At 38.8% G+C, this 20642-nt stretch overlaps 3 protein-coding genes across 3 annotated transcripts in view; 2 read left to right on the forward strand and 1 right to left on the reverse strand.

The window, feature by feature from the left end:
• Nucleotides 1-174: 174 nt before the first annotated feature.
• On the forward strand, nucleotides 175-11490 carry parp2 (poly(ADP-ribose) polymerase 2). The gene is made up of 17 exons (XM_022758133.1): nucleotides 175-339; nucleotides 1388-1597; nucleotides 2069-2230; nucleotides 2487-2557; nucleotides 3471-3521; nucleotides 3928-4024; nucleotides 4187-4262; nucleotides 4346-4448; nucleotides 4577-4730; nucleotides 4947-5085; nucleotides 5221-5284; nucleotides 5422-5556; nucleotides 5813-5940; nucleotides 6146-6245; nucleotides 7607-7705; nucleotides 9097-9221; nucleotides 10422-11490. Exons 1-17 carry the CDS (start codon nucleotides 267-269, stop codon nucleotides 10579-10581), a joined length of 1947 nt encoding a protein of 648 aa, XP_022613854.1. The 5' UTR covers nucleotides 175-266; the 3' UTR covers nucleotides 10582-11490.
• Nucleotides 11491-11594: 104 nt separating this feature from the next.
• Nucleotides 11595-16483, reverse strand: LOC111231129 (protein lifeguard 1-like). The gene is made up of 6 exons (XM_022758134.1): nucleotides 16327-16483; nucleotides 15273-15574; nucleotides 14136-14336; nucleotides 13597-13725; nucleotides 13029-13172; nucleotides 11595-11867 (listed from the first exon to the last, which is right to left on the reverse strand). Exons 2-6 carry the CDS (start codon nucleotides 15561-15563, stop codon nucleotides 11733-11735), a joined length of 900 nt encoding a protein of 299 aa, XP_022613855.1. The 5' UTR covers nucleotides 15564-15574; nucleotides 16327-16483; the 3' UTR covers nucleotides 11595-11732.
• A 1379-nt stretch (nucleotides 16484-17862) lies between these two features.
• Nucleotides 17863-20642, forward strand: part of LOC111231189 — a 24633-nt gene continuing 21853 nt past the window's right edge. The window contains exons 1-3 of the mRNA XM_022758224.1: nucleotides 17863-17906; nucleotides 18205-18440; nucleotides 18549-20409. Of these exons, the coding sequence (XP_022613945.1) occupies nucleotides 17863-17906; nucleotides 18205-18440; nucleotides 18549-20409 (2141 nt within the window). The remainder of the gene's footprint in view (nucleotides 17907-18204; nucleotides 18441-18548; nucleotides 20410-20642) is intronic.

Below are 20642 nucleotides of genomic sequence, written 5' to 3' on the forward strand. Positions count from 1 at the left end.
AACGTTAAACTGTGACGCTCAGCTTTGTGCTAAAACTGTTGCCAGGGTAACAACCCATTATGAGGGTGTAGCGCATGTGCGACAAAAATCTCTTTTTTTTTTTGTTTTTAAACCACTGAGTGATTCATCTTCATACAAAACGATCTTTAGCTGCACCGGCGAGGAAACGACAGAGGGGAAGTTTAAAGTTTGCCGCCGTGTCCGTCTGTTGTCACTGTGTTCCCTTTATTACTGTAAATAGCTAGTTATTTTTTCCATAAACTACAATGAGGCGAACAAGAGGGTCGAGAAATAAAAGTCAGGGTGCAGCAGAGAATGAAGAAGTCCGGTCTAAAACAGGTTTGTTTGCCGCTGGAAGGATGAGTTAGCTAGCTGTTGTGACTCTGCCACCTCTGCTCCCGGGACATGTCTGAACAGAACAGGAAAATTGATGTTATGTAACGTTTTTTAGTGACCTCGCAGTGCTGTTGTTGCAAAGCTTCAACCGAACCACCTGCGTTCTCCTGAGGGTGATATCTTGAAACCCAGGGGTGCACGTGGTAATATTATAAATACTGAAAATCCCATAAGCACCCAGTGCATGTTTATTAGGTAACTAAAACTAGTATCTAAGTACATTTACTCAAGTGCTGTACATTTTTGAAGTACATAAGTATTTTCATTTTATGCTACTATAGAGTTCAAATCGCTACATTTACTTAATATCTGTAGTTAATTTTCAGTTTACGTAAAGAAACATGATATGATAAGCTCATTACATACCACACATTATTTAAGACTAAACTTTTAATTATGTCCTCTTTCTAAAAAGCTGGGGCCCTTTGTCACATGTCTCAGATGTTTTCTACAGAGGAGAGATCTCCCATTTAACTTCTCAGATGGTTTAATTGAAATTACTTTTTCAGGCCCAAAGATGTCAAAATTAAATAATAATGATAATAATAACTTTATTTATACAGTACTTTTCAAAACAAAGTTATAAAGTGCTTTACATGGTTTTCAGCAGGATTACAACATTGAGAACTAGAAATTAGGAGGTAAAATTAGACAGTTAAATGATATAAAACAAACAAACAAAAAAAACAGACTAAAATACCCCAAATGTACCATAAAACAATAAATCAGATGGTGAAACAACAGCAGCAAAATCATAATTTCATGACCCCACAGTTTAATCTTGTGTCTGTACATACTAAAGTAGCAATGCTTGATGACTTTTGTTACTAATTAATAGTTATAGGTAATTTTGATTAATACATCAATCATTTACTCTTTAAAGTGCAAAATAAAGACAAATGGCAGGTACACTCTCTTGAAATTTAAGTATTCAGCTTGTTTTAGCACAAAGTTTTACACAACCCCCTTTCCCCTCTCTGTCTGTGATCAGTGTGGCAGTGGAAAGGAGATGAAGGACAGTGGGAACCGTACTCGCCTTCAGACTGCGCCTTGTTGGACTCCGCTGTCTCTTCAGGGAAAACCTCCGTCACTCTGACTCTGGGCTCTGGGGCGGCCTATGAAGTCGACCTGAAGAAGATGGTCCAGATTAATCCTGTCACAAAATACAAGAGGAAGATTCGCTCTCAGACAGTAAAACCAGGTGTGTGTGTGTGTGTTGTGTTAGGGCATATCTGACTGCCATTTTCCATCACAGCACCATTTTATTTTGTTATTTCAGATTATTGTCACTACATTTTTTTTGATGTGTATTTTTTGCACGCAGTAACTTAGCACTGTGGCAAAGAGCAGCAAAAATGATTACAATAACAAAATAATTGCCAGCATTTTGCATGTCACTAAATACAGTATCCACACTAAAAATGTTATATAAGCATGACTCATAGTGGTCAATAAATCGTTGTAAAAAAAGTTTTCTGCCAGTTTTCCCCGCTGATGTTTTATTAGATTATCTCTCCTTTGAACTTTGTAACTTTTTCAACAAAGATTTTATGTAGTAGTAGTCACAGTAGTATTATATGAAGTATATATTGTTTTTATTCAGTTTTTTAATAATATAGTTTAAATAAAAAATATGTATTTAAAGTGTTTCTCCTGTTCTCCTTTTGTCCAGAAAGTTTGAATGAAGCCGGTGAATCGACTGCTCACAATGGGAAGCCAGTTCAAGTTAAAGAGGAAGAGGAGGAGACAGAGGAGCAACCTGCAACTAAGAGGAGGAGAGGGCAGAGCAAGCGTCAGACTAAAACTAAAGAAATGCCCAAAGAAGAAATAAAAGGTAACGTGCCTCTAATTTTCATACATGTTGTATATGTCATACAATTATAAAGTGAAAAACGATTTGGCGGTTGTTGAGGGAGTGGTGACAAACATACCTCAGCAACTTTGGCAACGTCATCTAGGGGTTTCTTTATTTGCTGTTTCTAAACACATCAGTTTAAATAGGACAACAGGAAATGTTGTTACCCGTGTTTAATATTAGATGTTACTTGGCCTAAGTAATGTTTTCTTTCTGATCTTTGGATGTTGCACAGAGGTTGTGAGGACGGTGGTCATGAAGGGCAAAGCTCCAGTGGACTCTGAATGCAAAGCCAAACTCGGAAAGGTACAAATGTCCACACAAGATAGAGAGAGAAACTCATGGTTGGCATTGTTTCTGTTTGTGGTTTAACACCTGTTGGAGGGTTTTTTGCAAAGCATTGCTTCAATCACAGTTCCCCTTCTTAGCACGACACTGTTGGTTTATTATACACAAGCGTGTCACTATTCTTTTTAACGTAGGGTGTTAAATCAGTCAAAAATTGAACATGATTGCAGTTTAAATCTTTTAAATTCTTGTTCTACCAAGAGCTTGTCAGAAATGTACATTTCTTTGAAAAGGTCAAGTTAACACTCCATAGATAGGCAGTATAAAAAATACCACTGTGGTTATTGATATTTACTAAAAGCAGCCGTGTACATTGGAGGTTACTCAGGCTGAGTGTTTGATTCTCTCAGTTGTTGTTGTAGTCATTGCTCTGGGGATTTAATTAGCAATCATTATTATTTTTTAATAAAACAGCCATACCAACACAAACAGCTGGGGCTGCAACAATTGGTTGAATAATCAAATAATCAATTGAAACAAAAGTAATTTTGCAACTATTGTGATAATTGATTAATCATTTTAATGAAAATGTCAAATATGTGACCAACTGCAGCTTGTCATATATTAGGATTTACTGCTTTCCTTTGTCATATATGATGGTAAGTAAAATTTATTTTGTTTGCCCAACAAACAGTTTCAGGATGTCACTTTGGACTCTGGGAAGTTGTGATGGGTGTTTTTCATTGTTGTTGTTTTTATTTACATTTCATAGAAAACTGTTCACTGAAAAAACAATTCTTTTTAGAGCATTTCCCACCTTTAATCCTGTAATGTCCTTGTGTCTTTACCTATGAAAATGCACTTTGTTTCAAACACATAAAACAACACATGCGACATAAAGCATTAATACAACTGATTCTCTCTCTTTCAGGCTCATGTTTACAGTGAAGGAAATGATGTTTATGACGTGATGTTGAACCAGGTAACCAGCTAAAATGTTTTGTTACACTCAAAGCTGCAGTCTTTTTCTACATTGAGCAGTGCTGACTGACTAAAACAGTAATTGTGAATCATTTCAGAGACATTATGATCACAGCTTATCACCATGGTTTCAGATACTGATGATTTTAGACAAAAATTTATTCTACTAAGCTTCATGCATCTTAAAACCATACATACCATACATACGTTCATGTATGTATGGCATGAGATTCTTTATCGTTAACAATGCTGCTCCTGTGCTGGTTTTAAATGATATCTGAAAAACAGGAATTAAGTAAAGGCCTTAAAATTATCACATGAATTCTATTTGTGTTTTACATTTTGCTCTGTGGGAAAATGAAATGATTTTTAGGCTTGTGGCAAATAATTTCTTTCTTATTTTGCAGACAAATCTTCAGTTTAACAACAACAAATATTACCTGATCCAGCTGCTGGAAGATGACAACTCCAAGGTTTACAGTGTGTGGATGAGGTGGGGCAGAGGTGAGTTCACTATGTACTGATGATTCTTCCCACATTTGATATATGTAAATGTGTGTACTTATGCAGGAAATGAACACAAGTAAGCTCTTTTCTAAAACCTAAACTAACTGATGAACCGGCTCAATTTAATGTATTTGGGTGGTGTCTCCCTTCTTTCATCAGTGGGCAAAGTGGGTCAAAACAACCTCACAGCCTTTGGTGGAGATCTGCTGAAAGCAAAAGATGTCTTCAAGAAAAAGTGAGCTTGTTTCTCTGAAAAAATAGTTCCAGATGTCTCGCATAGATGTGGGCTCAGTGAAATTCTTGTCTGTTTTGCCACAGGTTCTTGGACAAGACCAAGAACGAGTGGGAACAGCGGGCGAGTTTTGAGAAGGTGGCTGGAAAATATGACATGGTGTTCATGGACTACAGCACTAATGAAAAGGTACGTTTAAAGATAAAGAACCAACAACTTCTTTGTAATTAGGACTTGACAATTCAGTGACAGGAATTTCCATCGAATCGAAGATAGGGTCTCTAGTTATGTACATAGATGTTATTTCACTGTTCCAGGAAGAGGAAAAGACCACAGTGGACACTGTACCCAAAAAGAAGACCTCCAAGCTGGATGTGAAGATCCAGTCTCTCCTAGAGCTCATCTGTGACCTTAAAGCCATGGAGGAGTGTGTGCTGGAGATGAAGTTTGACACCCGCAAAGCTCCTCTCGGTGAGTCTGACAGAATCAATCACAACAGAAATGTACTGTTATACTCTTTTAATTTCTACTAATAATAACATTCCCACATTTTGCTTTTAAGCTCAAGTTGTGCCATCTGACCACATGAGTAGATTCAGCTGGTGACAAACAAGTGATCAGTGTTTTCAAACCTCTTTCATTGTTGTGCTTCATATTTCAAATTCACAATTTTTTTTCTACCTGCAGGCAAACTGACCTCAGAGCAGATCCGTGCAGGCTACAGTGCACTGAAGAGAATCGAGGAGTGTCTGAAGAGGAAGGGCAGCAATCGTGAGCTGCTGGAGGCTTGCAACCAGTTCTACACCCGCATCCCTCATGACTTTGGGTAAAGAATACGTGGCTGCACAGTTAGAGGGGTGCACTAATGCTGCAGGGAAATTGATATCAGAGGGGTCACAGGTTTTCAAAATGTTTCACAAAGGTCTCTGTCTTGCTATAATTAAAATATGTAATTCTCCAGGTTGAAAACTCCCCCAGTCATCCACACAGAGGATGAGCTGAAGAAAAAAATTGCACTGCTGGAGGTAAAGGGGTTCTCCATTAATGTAAAGATTTTAGCAATTTCAGTTTGGTCTACACTTATTTTTTTATGTCTTCACTTAAATCTGTGGTCCACACTATGATATCTATTTATATTTTATCTGTATTATTTATTTTTCAGGCACTGAGTGACATCCAGATAGCAGTAAAAATGGTTCAGTCCAGTGAGGACGGTGACGAACATCCTCTGGACAGACAGTACCGCTCCCTCCAGTGCAAACTGAACCTTCTGGACCCCAGCACTCATGAGTACCAGGTCTGTGTGCCATAAATAAGCATCTAACCAGTTTAGTGAAATTTCAGCCATCGGACAGGGAGAGGAGTCCGTTGTAGAAAAGGCAAAGAGACACATTTCTCCACTGGCAGCTGCCTCAGTACACAAGAATGTGTATATGTGTCATATTTAAAACAATTTGTGTGACTGTAAATGTTCATGAACCACTGAGCTATGTTTACATGCCTTCAAGCAACATGTTTAGGGAAAACTCTCCCCTCATCTCCATGTTTTGAAGGTGATAGAAAAGTATCTGCAGTCCACTCACGCCCCCACCCATCGTGACTACTCCATGACCGTCCTTGACATCTTCTCAGTGGACAGAGACGGGGAGAGCAGCAGCTTCCTCTCACAGTTACACAACAGGTAATACAGGATCGATACCATTATCGGTTTATTTTGCCACAGATGTTGTGTGTTCTGTTAAAACACTTACTTTTAAATCTGCTTTGTTAGGTTCCAAATTTGCCCGTATAAAATGTGAAAATGATGCCAATACATTTTGTTTTTCATGAGAATGAACTCCTCTTCAAATAGCCTGCTGTTTGTGTCCGTTTGTCTGTCCTACCAGGACTCTGCTGTGGCATGGTTCCCGTCTGTCTAACTGGGTCGGCATCCTCAGTAAAGGGCTCAGAGTGGCTCCACCTGAAGCTCCTGTCACTGGTTACATGGTAGGATGGATGAGTGGATAGAAAAATACATCAATGATGCCTGTACTGTTTTTATGTCTGTCTCAAAACCAAGTTCTCAAGTAGAGTTCAAGTCAAAAATAAATAGAATAAATACATAACATTAAATGAATTTTGATAGTTATGTAACGAATAATAATGAACAAGTCATACATTCCAGTGTTTCCTCTGGGGGGGGGGCATACACAAATGACCAAATGAGCAGTTGACAGCAGATTTTACTTTCAAAACCTATTTATTGGCTGGCCAGTTGAATATGCTTTTATCGCTACCATTGAACTTTTACAATATATATCTCAGCCATATACAATGTCAAGAAAAATAAATACCTTTGGTTTGTGAAAAATAAATGTTACTTCAACTCTAACCAGTTGAAAATGTAAAAAGTAAAAAATAAATAAAACAATAACATTAAATAAATAAAAATAATAAATAAACATATAAAGATCAGCTAGATGGGGCTGTAGAGTCAGTGGCAAAGTTTGCACCCAGGCTCAGAGCACTTGATTTTCAGCGTTATATAGTTTACACTCACATCACATCTGATTACAAGTGTGAACATTAAAATACTATTTTTTACCTAACCATCATCATTTACGAGTCAGTAAAAGGCTTATGATAGGCTACCTGACTAGCGTCTTCTTCATCTGTTGTCTTTCTCTTCTTAGAGAAGTATCTGAACAAGCTCATCTGAAAATGCAGTCAGCAGTTAATACATAATGACGTGTAGATATTAGCTTAATGCTATCAATTAGTTTACCCAAGTTAGCGTCACTGAGTTGGCTAATAAGTCTACCTTTTCTCCGGTAGTTCGCTGCCTTATTCCTCACGACTACACTTCTCTGACTCTGACCTGGTGCCTGACGTGACGTCACTTTCAAGGCCGCGCTCTCGCGAGTAATTAACTCCAATAGGATCCCCCAGCCACCCCACTCCCTCCCTCCCCTCTCCTCCCCTCCCCCCGCTGTTGCGCTCATCATCACACAGGCTGTGCTGTGAAGGTGGAGAGATGTGGCGGTGGTGCATTTGCGATAATAAAAAAAAAAAAGAAAGAAATTTGAAGGCGTGGCGGCTATGATTTAGCAGTGGCGGGCCCCCACTGCTAAATGAATGTAGAGGAAACACTGCATTCTATGATTACAGTGACAGTTTAGGCGCTAAGACCCAGCGACTGCAATTTCTAGAAGGGAAAGTTCTATATTTTTCAACTGATGAAGATTGTACTTTGCACTTTGGAATAAGACACACATTCTTCACTATCTATAAACTCTATGGACTGTATCATTACAGCAATATTGTTTTTATTACATTGACAATAATTTCCCTGTTTTTCTTCCATCCAGTTTGGTAAAGGAATCTACTTTGCTGACATGTCGTCAAAGAGTGCCAACTACTGCTTTGCCAATCAGCACAATCATGTTGGACTGTTGCTGCTGTGCGAGGTGAGTTGACCGACTGTTTCCCGTGTCTCAGCTGCCAGTGGCTCTTAAATAGCTGGTAAAGAAAATGTAGGTCGTTGTCTGCACATTACATCCCATCACATATTTAGAGCAGGCGCAGGAAAACAGATTCAGTGGCTGAAAAAAGTATAGTGTCAGCACACTGGATTTTAACTTTGATTTTAATTTAATATAATTTTGCTGTGATGTGGCTGGTTAGTCTTTATATGAAGTCTATTTAAACATTGCATATTCAATTTGCTATAGCTTCATATTCCTCTTTCATAAATATATATGTATTTTATAACAAAAAAGACATTAATACATTTTTTGATACATTTTGTGGGATTTGTCTTCTTGTGATTCTTTCTTGATTTCTTAATTACACATCAGGTCACATGCTGAAGTACAGATATATGGTCTTTATATATATATAATGTACCTGGCTCTTTGTCAAGATGGCCATTTGCCTAATGAAGAACAAGTAGGGTCGATACATTTTTTTGGAGTTAAAATCCAGTGCGACATGATACTTCTTTCCTGGCAAAGGAAATTTCACAAAAAAAGTTGAACAAATCTTGCACATGTGTAAATGCTCTGTGTGATAAAAAATTGATCACAGATAAATGATGCACTTTAGCACTTTTGCCCATATTTACCTTCGTCATTTTCCAATTCTTTTCTCTTCTTTTGATTGTTGGATGTTTTATGAAAGAAACCTCCCCTCTTCGTGCAATTCACTGGGTGGCAGTGTTTCTGGGTGTTCAAGGTGTTTTACTCACCAATTGAACTCATTTCTGTGGTCATCTGATTGCATTTATCCAGCATCTATATATTTGTTTCTGTACATCTATCTATACTGTTGTGGTGCTTATACCTCATGAAGTATGAGCAGACTGAAACCTCAAAAATAGAGAGAGTTTTATTACTGCTAAAGACAATTTACCTGCCAAGCAAACAATGTTGCCATCCAGTATAACTTGTAAACTGTAATTAATTTGGGTGTGATCAATCTAAAGTTGTGTGTATTGGGCAAGTGTGTAAATCAGTGAACAAAGTGGCAACAAACAGCGTCTTTTTCCTCCAAAACTTATAAAGTAGATTTTCTTTTTGCAGGTCTCACACCTGCTCCTCATCACCTGTTTTTAGTAACATTTTGTCTCTTAAAGTTACTGTGGAAGGTAGACAGAGAAGCGTCCTGACTTATCGTCACAAGACAAACAGTGGTGCTCAGAGGTTTATTTCAGACCCCGTAGACCTGCCAATACAAGCCCACCTCTCATTAACAATAAAACCAACATGATTTGAATTGAATAGCACATTATGTGCTTGGCCCAGATGTGATGCAGCGCTGTTTCAGTGTCCCTGCTTTGTGTGTCTGTGTGTGGTTGCAGGTCGCTCTGGGAGACTGTAACGAGCTGGTCGATGCTGACTACGAGGCCAGCAGCCTGCCTGCTGGAAAACACAGCACCAAGGGCCTGGGACAGACCGGACCTGACTCCAAAAACTCTGTCACACTGTTAGTCTGTCTCATTACACGGATACATGTCATACAGGCCAAACATGGATTTAATTGTGCTCAGCTGTTACACCACAAAAATCATTCAGTTATCTGAGGGAGAGAGTTTGCAAAGAAAAAAATGCAGGTTGAAGAGCACAGAGAAAAGTGAACTAAAAGACAAGAATAAAAATACAACATTTGTAATGTTTTTGTTAGATATAGCAAAGTATATATATATATGTATGAGTAGGCCAATTATATTGAGCTGTGACAAATCTTTACTTATAGTTATCTGTTAAAACATTGATAGATAAACTATCATCACTGGTGTAGCGTGATGTCATGTGATGTGTACTATAAAGGTACATTAATTAAATTTCTAGTTTGCTATGTGGTCATGTTTGTAAAGGGTAGAAAAGTTTGATAAATCTGGGATGTTTCCAGCTATAATATCTATAATAACTTGATTAACTTCACAAAATAATGCGTATACTTTGGTTCTATTCCCCGTAACCATCAGTGTTTCATTAGAGACCCTTCTGCTCTTACAGAGCTTGGATAGATTATCCAAGCTCTTTTCTTTTATCTAAGTAGACGTGTTAGCTGAGGGTCATTTCAAGCACGCCATGGTTGGTTTTATTTCAGAAAGAGGTAGTTTGGAGTAAAACCACTTAAATGAAAATCAGGATACTAAATGCTTAACTCTGTTTGCTCTGCAGTGACTCACACACTAATGGAGTGACTTTGCTTTCTTCTGTGCTGCTTCTCCTCTGTGGATTTCACAGTCAGAGAAAACACAGTTTTATAGCATAGAACAGTATTTTATTTATTATTTAGCAACCTTAATAGACAATGGTAGCTATTTGTTTATGTTTCAGCTGGAGCCACTACAATTTTTTGATTAGTTGATTATTTGATTAGTTGATCAAAACCAAATTTGATTTTTTTTTTTAATTGAACTATTTTGATATGAGATATGTAATTGATTCAATCATATTGAAGCAACAATGACAAACATTTGATAATTTCAGGTTCTCAAATGTGAGAATTTGCTGCTTTTCATAGTCTTGTGTTGGAGTAAACTTTATATTTGTGGGAATTGCCTTGTGGTATGTTTTACAGTTAGAAGTAATGTGAGGGTAATGTAAGGGTGTCATTTGTACCTAATGTGCTATAACCATTAGAGTGTGAATATATCCACCTCTCTCTTTTTCTCAGGGATGGTGTCACAGTGCCAATGGGGCCTGGTGTGAAGACGGGGGTGGGTAAGAACAGCAGTTACTCCCTTCTCTACAACGAGTTTATCGTTTACAACCCTGCCCAAACGCGCATGAGGTACCTGCTGCGGATCCAGTTCAACTACTCTTCACTGTGGTGAGGCGGTACATAAACTGCTATTTATCGAGGGATTTGCTCATCAAGGAGCAGGGGTGATATATCACTTAGTCAGTTAGATACTGTATAGCTCTTGTTTGTGGGGATAGGATGCTGTAAGTGAACACACTGCTAGTACTAGATGGATAACAGAAATGTTTGCTTTCTCAGTGTTGTAGCTAAAATGATAAGTCAATTCATCAATTAGTCAATTGACAGAAAATTGTCACTCTTCAAGAAAAAATGCCAAAAATTATTCAAATGATCCAAATGTGAGTACTTGCCAGTTTTCATATCTTTTTCACATTGATTTTGATACATCACCTTAGGCTGGTTCAAAAATATATATAGCTGACATTTTTTTACTATTTTCTGACATTTATAAACAAAGGGATCAATGGATTAATCGAGAAAATAATTGACAGATTAATTGATAATGAAAATTACAGTTAGTTGCAGCCCTCCAAGTATGTTCACAGTCTTGGTTTGACAGACATAAAGTCTATACAACATACTCAATATGTAAAAGGTGAGTGGATAATTCAAGTAATAAAAACACCAACAGAACCGCTTCTACTTTTTCTAAAAGGTGAGGATGGATCTATGTGATATGAAGAAAAAAATGCATAACAGTTAGCACTGCTTTTTTTCTATGTTGCTTTATGTTGTGAATGTCCTCATATCAATTTAAATTGTATTGTATGTTGCATTTTGTGACACTTATTGCATTTTGGTTTTCTGGGTTAGGGTTAGGGCTTTGGTGCTGTATGCAACACAGACATAATGATCTGGAACTCCCTCAGGCAGGTTTGACATGAGCATTTATACTGAGTAACTGCCACAGTTTTTATGAATGTGTTTTATCAATGTCAGAAAAATAGAAATTGAAGGTTCTTGCTCATCAATAATTGCTGGGTCAAATGGGTCGACATGCAGACCCAAACAACAAATTCAGCACAAAAATGTCTCATATTATTTTTTATTTATGTAAAACGGAGACAAAAACAAGAGTCTATATAAACACTGATAATAATTTATTCATTGTTTGTCAATTAAATCAGGATGCAGTTACATGATAATAATAATAATAATAATAAAGGACATTTTCATTATGAGTACAGTTTGGTCTGTTTGTGTCTACATGTGTGTACAGTTTCACCTCCTCCCCAGTAGGTAGAGGAAGATGAGGACTATGTCGAGGTAGATCATGAGAGCAGCGTTGATGTATTCCTCAGGATCCAGACGGTAGCTCATCATCCCCATCATCAGCTGACAGTCGACCATCAGAAACTGAGATGGACAGACAGACAGGGAGGGAGAGGAGGAGACGATGATTTAGGACAGGGTGAGAACTAGTTAACTCTTTTATTTTAATGATAGGCCCTTTTCACATAGGACATTTTTAACATGTCACAGCGGGAAAAGCACAGGTATAAATTATAAAGTTAATGACAGATGAATTTCATGTTGCTACCTCAGCTTCAGGGTCCTGGTACTGTGCGTGCTGGCTCACACAGGTAGGAGTAGTCAGATCCTATACCACAGTTAACTAATACTCCATTACAACTTAAAGTTCTGCTTTTAAAACCTTAGACACAAAGGTTGTAACAGCAAAATGTACTTTTGAGTATTAAGAGTAATGGTGAGGTCCCTTTAAGAATTATATTTTATGTATAATATTTTAGTGGACTATTATCACTAATGTATTAATGTGTAAAACCAATATTAATAGTGGCTAACTTTTAACAACTTTTTATACTGCTGAGTAGATGTTTTCTATGTAAAATCTAACTAGTAACTACAACTGTAAAATAAATATAGTGGAGTCAAATGTATAACCTAATTCCCTCTGAAATGTAGTATTTTACTTTTCCTTCTAAGGTAACATGTCCGCTGGAAAAAAGAGGAGTTTCTATACTATATTGTGCAACTCTACATGACAGTGATGACACAAAAAATGAAGTGAAACTGCACTATGTTGCAAAGTGAACCTCACACTGGACTTCCTTTTTCTCACAGAAGCTTTAGCACCTGTTAGACCACCTCGATTTCAGTTTGAGGAGAGTATCTGCAAAACTTGAAATCAGTTCCTTCCAAAAAAAACGGCCTTAGAAGGTAGTGCTTCTCGCCTGCCATTGACAGTAACATTAGTTGTAACTTTTTCTCTAGCTGCAGTAGCTATAAACCAACCTATGAACCGGCCAAGTGTCAATTGTAGCAAAACCTTTGATTAATTTAAACAATTATTGACCATGAAAAAGTATTAAATTGCGTTCTATGTGTTCTATATATGCTATTAAAAAGGTCTGAAAAAGTCAGGACAACAAAAGAAGCTGTATCTTATATAAATGTGTTCCTTCTGTTTTATAATAATGGAAGTCTAGTTAATGTGTCATCCTTTTAGATAGTAGTATTATTATCACGGTATATGTTTTTCTTTTTTCCCCGTACCAGTGAATACAGCAGAGCTCCCAGACATCCGTAGAGGATATCAGTGATGTATGAGTAGTAGAAGGTGCAGAAGAATCCAAACATGATCAGGTCCACAGCCAGGATCAGCAATAACCAATAACAAATAGTGAAATCATAACGAGTCTGCAAATAACACAGAAACACATTAGTAATACATTTCATTGATACATTCTCTGTCCATTTATTGCAAATATGGCTGCTTTTATTTTTATCTTCCAACCACTGCATCAAAGTTCCTTAAAAATGAGAAAAAATTTCTTCTTTATATTTCGTTTTCTTTTGTAAAAATGTTCACATTTATTCTAACTACAGTACACTAGTCTTATAGCACAGACTCGAGTGACAGTCGACTAGTTATTAACTAATAGTTTCATCTCTACATTCACACTCTGCTTCTTCTGATACCATTTTCCAGTTGCTGCAACATGCATCAGTTTAATGTCAGATATGGACTTTCTTTAAAATAAAGAGTTGAGTGCAGAAACCTACAAAACTGAAAAGGAGACATATTGAAATGGAGCTCCTTGGCTGAGCTTGGTTGACTAACCTGTGCTGAGAAAGCAATGATTGCCAGAGAAATCGCCAGCGTTGTTCCCATAGTGATGACCACAGCAGTGGTGTTGTGGAAGGAGGCGATGGTTCCCACCATGTACGACAAGCTCAGAGTGACCACAACCTGTAGGCACAAAATTCAGTGTATTAAACACCACCATATCATTTGAATGTCTTTTTTTTTTTTTTTCTTTTACCTCGCTGGGTTATTATCATCCATGTCATCTATGTTCTTTTTTAAAATAATTATTGTCTTTACTGAAAACCACATTCAAGTGCAGACCATTGGCAGTGTATATTACAAAAACAGGAAGCGCCTCCTCAATGGCTTTGTGTGAATCTTATTAACACAGCTAAGGAGGAAACTGAGGTTTTCAGCTTTTCTCAAAAAGCATCCAAATGTCTAAGAGAGGTCTGCATTTAAATATATTTGTTCTTCTTATCTTTGTTATTATTTCAGTTTATTTGCTGTGTAATGCCAATATCGATATAAAATTTAAGATTTTTTTTTTTGCTCCTGTATTTTCAACACACCAGTCCCACAATGTTCCACGGGTGACGGCGACTGAAGGACTTGCAGCAGCTGAGGGTGATGGCCACCACAGCAAAGATGAAGAAAGAGCTCAGGTAGGCCCACAGGTTGGTCTGCACCGCGTCTTTGACCACGCTGGAGAAGGTGAACACACACACCACACTGAAGGTGAACAGCAGCTGGACAGTCAGGATGCAGAACACCTGCACAGGGAGAGAAAACAAGAATAGTGTTTATAAAAATGTATTACTAAATACGGAAAAAAGGGATCTAATAGGTGTATACAGATGCTTTCGTCAAATTCAACTCACAGTTTGATGTTGTCAAGTAATGTATAATGTTTTCAGTTTTTTAACTGAAATAGAAACCATTGATTTTAAAATAACACACGTGATTTGTGACCGTTTATGAATAGAAAAACACTGTCATGCGCAAACATTTACTAAGCTCATCAAACAACTTATTCAGAGAGAATGTGTGATTATTAATGTACTTGTCAGCATGCACGACACTTGAGTTAACGCTCCACAAACTCTTGTTGACTGAGTTGTTTTATCCTCACCCTAAAGTGAAACACTGAACCACAGGCTGCTTGCTTAATTGATGGTTTCTGAATCGAGGTGTTTAGAGTTTTGGCTCGAATTTGTGTGGGACAGTGGTTTTTGGCTTCTGACCCTTGAAAACAAAGTAATGTGTATTCACAGCTTGTTTTCACAGGTTGCATGTGTCTATGAATATTTTCTGCTATTGAGATTGATTCATTTTAATAGTTTTTAGAGGCCTGAGGAGGGTAAAAGTATTCATTCATTTACAGTAAAAAGCAAAGATTAGGTCGAAGTCTAGAAAAAACAATTTTGTGTTGCAGAAATATTTATTTTTTCTGCTTTCTTATCCTGTTAATCATCTTACACTCTCTGGAATTTTTCCTGCAACACTGAGGAGGATCCCCAAGTGAGGACGGGAAATTCCGGTGTAGAATAACGTTTCATGAAATAGCCCTCATGATGAGATGAACACACCAAATACTGTTTACCAGTAAAACATATTTCACAAAGATTATTTGTCACCAGTCATAATATGCTTTTTAAACACATGCAGATATTCCTGAAGTCAGTAGACAAAAAACTCACAACACAAACCTTTCTAACAAACGCTCTTCTCACTGTCTTGTCATCAAAAGCAGACGAGGCTATGAGGGGAGTCGTGTCTGACGGGGCGTCTGGGCTAATGTCGCTGAACGACTCATACGCAGTGCCGGGCTGAGAGATGCAAGTCGTCTCCGCTTTTGGTGGATAGTACATATCTGGGGCTGCAGAGTAGGGTGGAGGTTGCTGCCCTTGGTAGGAGTATGACGGTGGTGGTGAGGACACATCAGAGTCAGGAACGTACTGCATCTCTTTGCGTGCGATGGGGTCGGCTGTGTCCGACATTGTGGAGGAAACTGGGGGCCAAAGACAATGTTCAATCAATTACACATGTTGCTCAGTCAACTAATGGTTGCAGCTCTAATTACAGTAAATGTATGATTTGCTCATTAACTTTGGTATCTGAACTACTGAGAAGGATGTTTCCACTGGTCCATTTCAGTCACTGTTCTGTTTTAAAGATGGAAATTGCTGTAGTTGATATTCTCAACAAGGTGTAATACTGTGCAGTAAGTCCATGTTGTGGATTCATTCAGTCACTGATGATAAAAGAATGCAGATGGAGAACAAAACTCCACATTCTCCACATTTCCTGTCTTTTACTTTCAGTTCAACTTTTCAGTCACTGCCTGCCAGTGTGTACAAGCTTACATCAGGTCTGAATTTTTTAAACATAACCATATCCTTTGATTCACACACAAAAGAATCTGATGTACCCATAATTGTATCTAGATTTTACTGTAAGTGTGTGTGTGTGTTTTTTGGCAGATGTTTTAAGGTCTCCATCACTGAGACGTTTGCTGCCAGAGATCTCAAAACCAAAACTACATTATCTGCATGAGAACATATGTTGTGGGGGAATATGGTTAAACATATTGAACAGACACTTTAAAGAATTATCATTAACTAAATAATGTTTGCTGTCTTGTTGAAAGTCTACCAGTAAATAATACAAGCAAATGAAAATGTAGTAGGGTAAACAGAAGGGTATTTGTTTTCATATACAGTAGCTTAGTTCTGTCATAGAGAATAAAGAGAATGATCTTACCTTTTCTGCTGGATTACACTTGTGTCAGAGAACAACAGCTGTCCAACACAGGGCTGCGTGAGGAGGAGACACAAAATGTATGTCTGGTGTGGTGGTGGGTATCATTTCCTACTACTGACCTGTGGTGTAGTGTTTCACTTCCTTTAAGGTGATCCTGCCTGGCAGTGGTGAAGTCAGACTGTTTCTTAAGACCAGATCAAAGCATGTCAAAGGGCAGACTGGGAACTCCCGAAAAAAGATGGAGTAGGCCTACACTGTGGGCAGCATTTAAACTGAAATACCTCAGTATACCTAGCTTGCCAAATAGTGAGCCCGTCATCATTTATTAATGCCTTACCAGTTATAAATAATAATAACTTGTAGTAGGCATTAACTTGATCTTGCCAAATAGTGAGCCTGCATCAATGTATGCAAACTGCGTTATTACCTATTTATAATTGTATGTTTATGATTTGTAAAGTGTTAACAACCAAATGAACAACCTAATTATAAATTAGTTATGAATCCTTGATAAGGTGAGTGGTACCCTAATTTGTGTCTGTGAGTACTTGAACATTTTTAGGAACCATATTTGTGTCAGCTGTTGCCTAACAGGAATTGTTTACATATAAGTGTGCAATCTGTGTCCGCACAATGTCAGAGATACTGACATTAACGAGGGAAACCAAATTAAATGCTAGTTCTGCCTCTGTTGAGTCTGATCAACAGCGATGGCTCTGAAGATACTTCGGACCTTAGATCATTAATCACCACGGAAGAATAAAGACAGTGTGAAGTCTGCAGGGTCGACTTCGCCACAAGACCGGGCTCAAGGAAATCACGAAAAGGAGCACGAGAGAAGTTTGTATTGAGTTGGGCAAGATATAAAAGTTTGGCCCCATCAGAAGAACCCGGTGAGTTGTTTCCCTCTTACCGTCAACAAGTCTTGTGAAACTAACCGAGTTTTGAGCGCGAGGAAAGGCAGATAATTTCCTGCTTTCCATTTTTGCACGTCCATACCGTGATTGTAGCCCGCACATTGCTTTTTTTTGCATTCATACATTTATTCAATTACTGTGTTTATTATTATAACTATGTATATAACTATTTTATTGTCATTTTTACTTTTACTTTATTTTTACTTTTCTTACTTGATTCCTCTTTACCAACTCCTTTGACCAACTCAGCGTTGCGCAACTATCCTGTATAGGGAAGAAACAAAGCAACGTCCCCGGAGGGGATCAGTGACGTTTTTCTGATTCTGAAGCGCAAACAGTTATAGAATGAGATAACATAATCAGTAGTAGTGTTCAACAGTATAGAAATTGCCAAAGTTATTCTTATTTAATCATAAACCAATCAAACTATTACTTTAAATTATTTACAAATATTAGTTAATTACAAATAGAAGTTGTTTATTGATATTATTTCATAAAATAATATTAAAAGTTGTTCATGCCGCGTTCATTTGTTACACTGGATATTACACCACCCCTAATAAAGGTTATTGTGTGTCTGTCTCCAATGTCAGAGGTGTACTTCTGACACTGACTGAAGATGAGTGATCCTGGCTTCAATAATGAACCTGGACCCTCAAACACGTAAGTAAGACACTATGTATGCAGAACAGATTGCATATGAGTAGGGTTGGGATTTGATGGCACTTTATCCAGTCTACTTACTGAATCTGAATCTTATAATCAAATCTAAATAGTTTTTGCTTTCAGTTACAACTCAAAGGCTAAACAGAGACCTTTTGTTGGCTATGATGTCAGAAAAAGTTAAGTGTTGTCTTTCAGGTTGGCAGCTTGCAGCTCCAACTTGAAAATGAGCTGAGAAGCAGAAGATGAGAAATGACAAGAGTTTTCTATTTAAAAAGAGATGTGTTCATCTCCACAGAGAGAGGAAGAGGAGCGGTGTTTCTGTGGAGGAGCAGTTGTCCTGCTGTGCTTTGTGTCAGGACATCCTGAGGGATCCACTCCCTACCAGCTGTGGACACTGGTTCTGCAGACAGTGCATCACCTCATACGGGAACCAGACTGGTTCACCAGGAGACTCCTCTTGTCCCCAGTGTGGACAAAGATCCAGAACAAGACCTGGACTGCAAACAGCCAGTCAGACCAGCACTGTACAAAGTAAGACTATATCCGTCTGCTGATGTCATCATTTCTGAAAACAGGACTTGTTGTGTTGCAGTAATCACTTACCATGCTTATTTTTTTTCTCTGTTACCTCTCTCTCAGCTGACAGTGGTCTGCAGGAGGTTTTAGATGAACATAAGGTTATTCTACGCAGGAGCTGTGAACATGTGACTGAAGGAACTGGTGAAGCAGGAAGTGGAACCCTCCTCAACAGGATCTACACAGAGCTCTACATCACAGAGGGACAGAGTGAAGAGGTTAATACCCAACATGAGGTGAGGCAGCTTGAGACAACTTCCAAGATGGAGACTGTACATGACACTCCACTCAAGTGCCATGACATCTTTAACGCCTTACCTGAACAACAGAGACCCATCAGAGTGGTTCTGACAAAAGGTGTCGCTGGTGTTGGCAAAACTGTCTCAGTGCAGAAATTCAGTCTGGACTGGGCAGAGGGCTTGGAGAACCAACACATCAGTCTGCTGATTCTGCTTTCGTTCAGGGAGCTGAACTTAATCAGAGATGAGCAGCACAGTCTTCTCAGGCTGCTCCAGGTTTTCCATCCAACATTACAGAAGGTCACAGCAGAGCAGCTCGCTGTCTGTAAAGTTCTGTTCATCTTTGACGGCCTGGATGAAAGCAGACTGTCACTGGATTTCACCAACAGGGAGGTTGTGTCTGATGTCACACAAAAGTCATCAGCCAACGTGCTGCTGACAAATCTCATCCAGGGGAATCTGCTTCCCTCGGCTCTCGTCTGGATAACTTCCCGACCTGCAGCAGCCGGCCAGATCCCTCCTACGTGTGTTGACAGGGTGACAGAAGTACGAGGCTTCACTGACGCTCAGAAGGAGGAGTACTTCAGGAGGAGATTCAGCGATGAAGAGCAGTCCAGCAGAATCATCTCGCACATCAGGACATCCAGGAGCCTCCATATCATGTCTCAAGTCCCAGTCTTCTGCTGGATCATTGCTACAGTTCTGGAGCACATGTTGACCACAGACCAAAGAGGAGAGCTGCCCAAGACCCTGACTGACCTGTACTCACACTTCCTGCTGGTTCAGACAAAGAGGAAGAAGTTCAAATATGATGAGGGACATGAGACAAGTCCACAGGAGCTGATGGAGGCTGACAGGGAAGTTCTTCTGAAGCTGGGGAGGCTGGCCTTTGAACATCTGGAGAAAGGAAACATCATGTTCTACCAAGAAGACCTGGAGCAGTGTGGTCTTGATGTCACAGAGGCCTCGGTGTACTCAGGAGTCTGTACAGAGGTCTTCAAGAGAGAGAGTGTGATCTTCCAAAAAACAATCTACTGCTTTGTTCATCTGAGCATTCAGGAGTTCCTGGCTGCGGTCTACATGTTCCACTGTTACACCAACAGAAACACAGAGGTACTGAAGGCTTTCCTGGGAAAAGACTACAAACACAGTGACTCCAACTCAAAGTCTTCTCTCTGGAAGATTTCTAAGATTTTTGGAAACAAGGATAGCCGTCACCCATCTCTGGATGTCTTCCTGAGGAGAGCCATGGAGAAATCCCTTGAAAGTAACAATGGCCACCTGGACCTGTTTGTTCGCTTCCTTCATGGCCTCTCTCTGGAGTCCAACCAGAGAATCTTAGGAGGTCTGCTGGGTCAGACAAAGAACAGTCCAGAAATCACCCAGAGAGCCATCACCAACCTGAAGAAGATGAACAGAGATGATATCTCTCCTGACAGAAGCATCAACATCTTCCACTGTCTGATGGAGATGAACGACCACTCAATACAACAGGAGATACAAGAGTTCCTGAGGTCAGAGAACAGGTCAGAGAAGGAACTCTCTGAGATCCACTGCTCAGCTCTGGCCTACATGCTGCAGATGTCAGAGGAGGTTCTGGATGAGTTGGACCCGAAGAAGTACAACACATCACTGGAGGGACAACGGAGACTGATCCCAGCTGTGAGGAACTGCAGGAAGGCTCAGTGAGTCCTGAGTATTAGGATTACTGATTAGTAGATTAGATTAGTGCTTTTGTCACATTCAGATATACACAGTATTCAGTTATTCTCATGTTCCTTAGTTTTATGTCGCAGAAATTACAAGGTCATTTTCTATTTCTTTATTTGTAATAACTGTTTGATGCTACATTCACAATGGCAAGAAAACATATGTAAAACCCTTTTGGAATTTCCTAGTTCTCTCCATGATTTGGTCA

Source organism: Seriola dumerili, unplaced genomic scaffold, assembly GCF_002260705.1.
Source record: "Seriola dumerili isolate Sdu_G_001 unplaced genomic scaffold, Sdu_1.0 BDQW01000291.1, whole genome shotgun sequence".
NCBI lineage: Eukaryota > Metazoa > Chordata > Actinopteri > Carangiformes > Carangidae > Seriola > Seriola dumerili.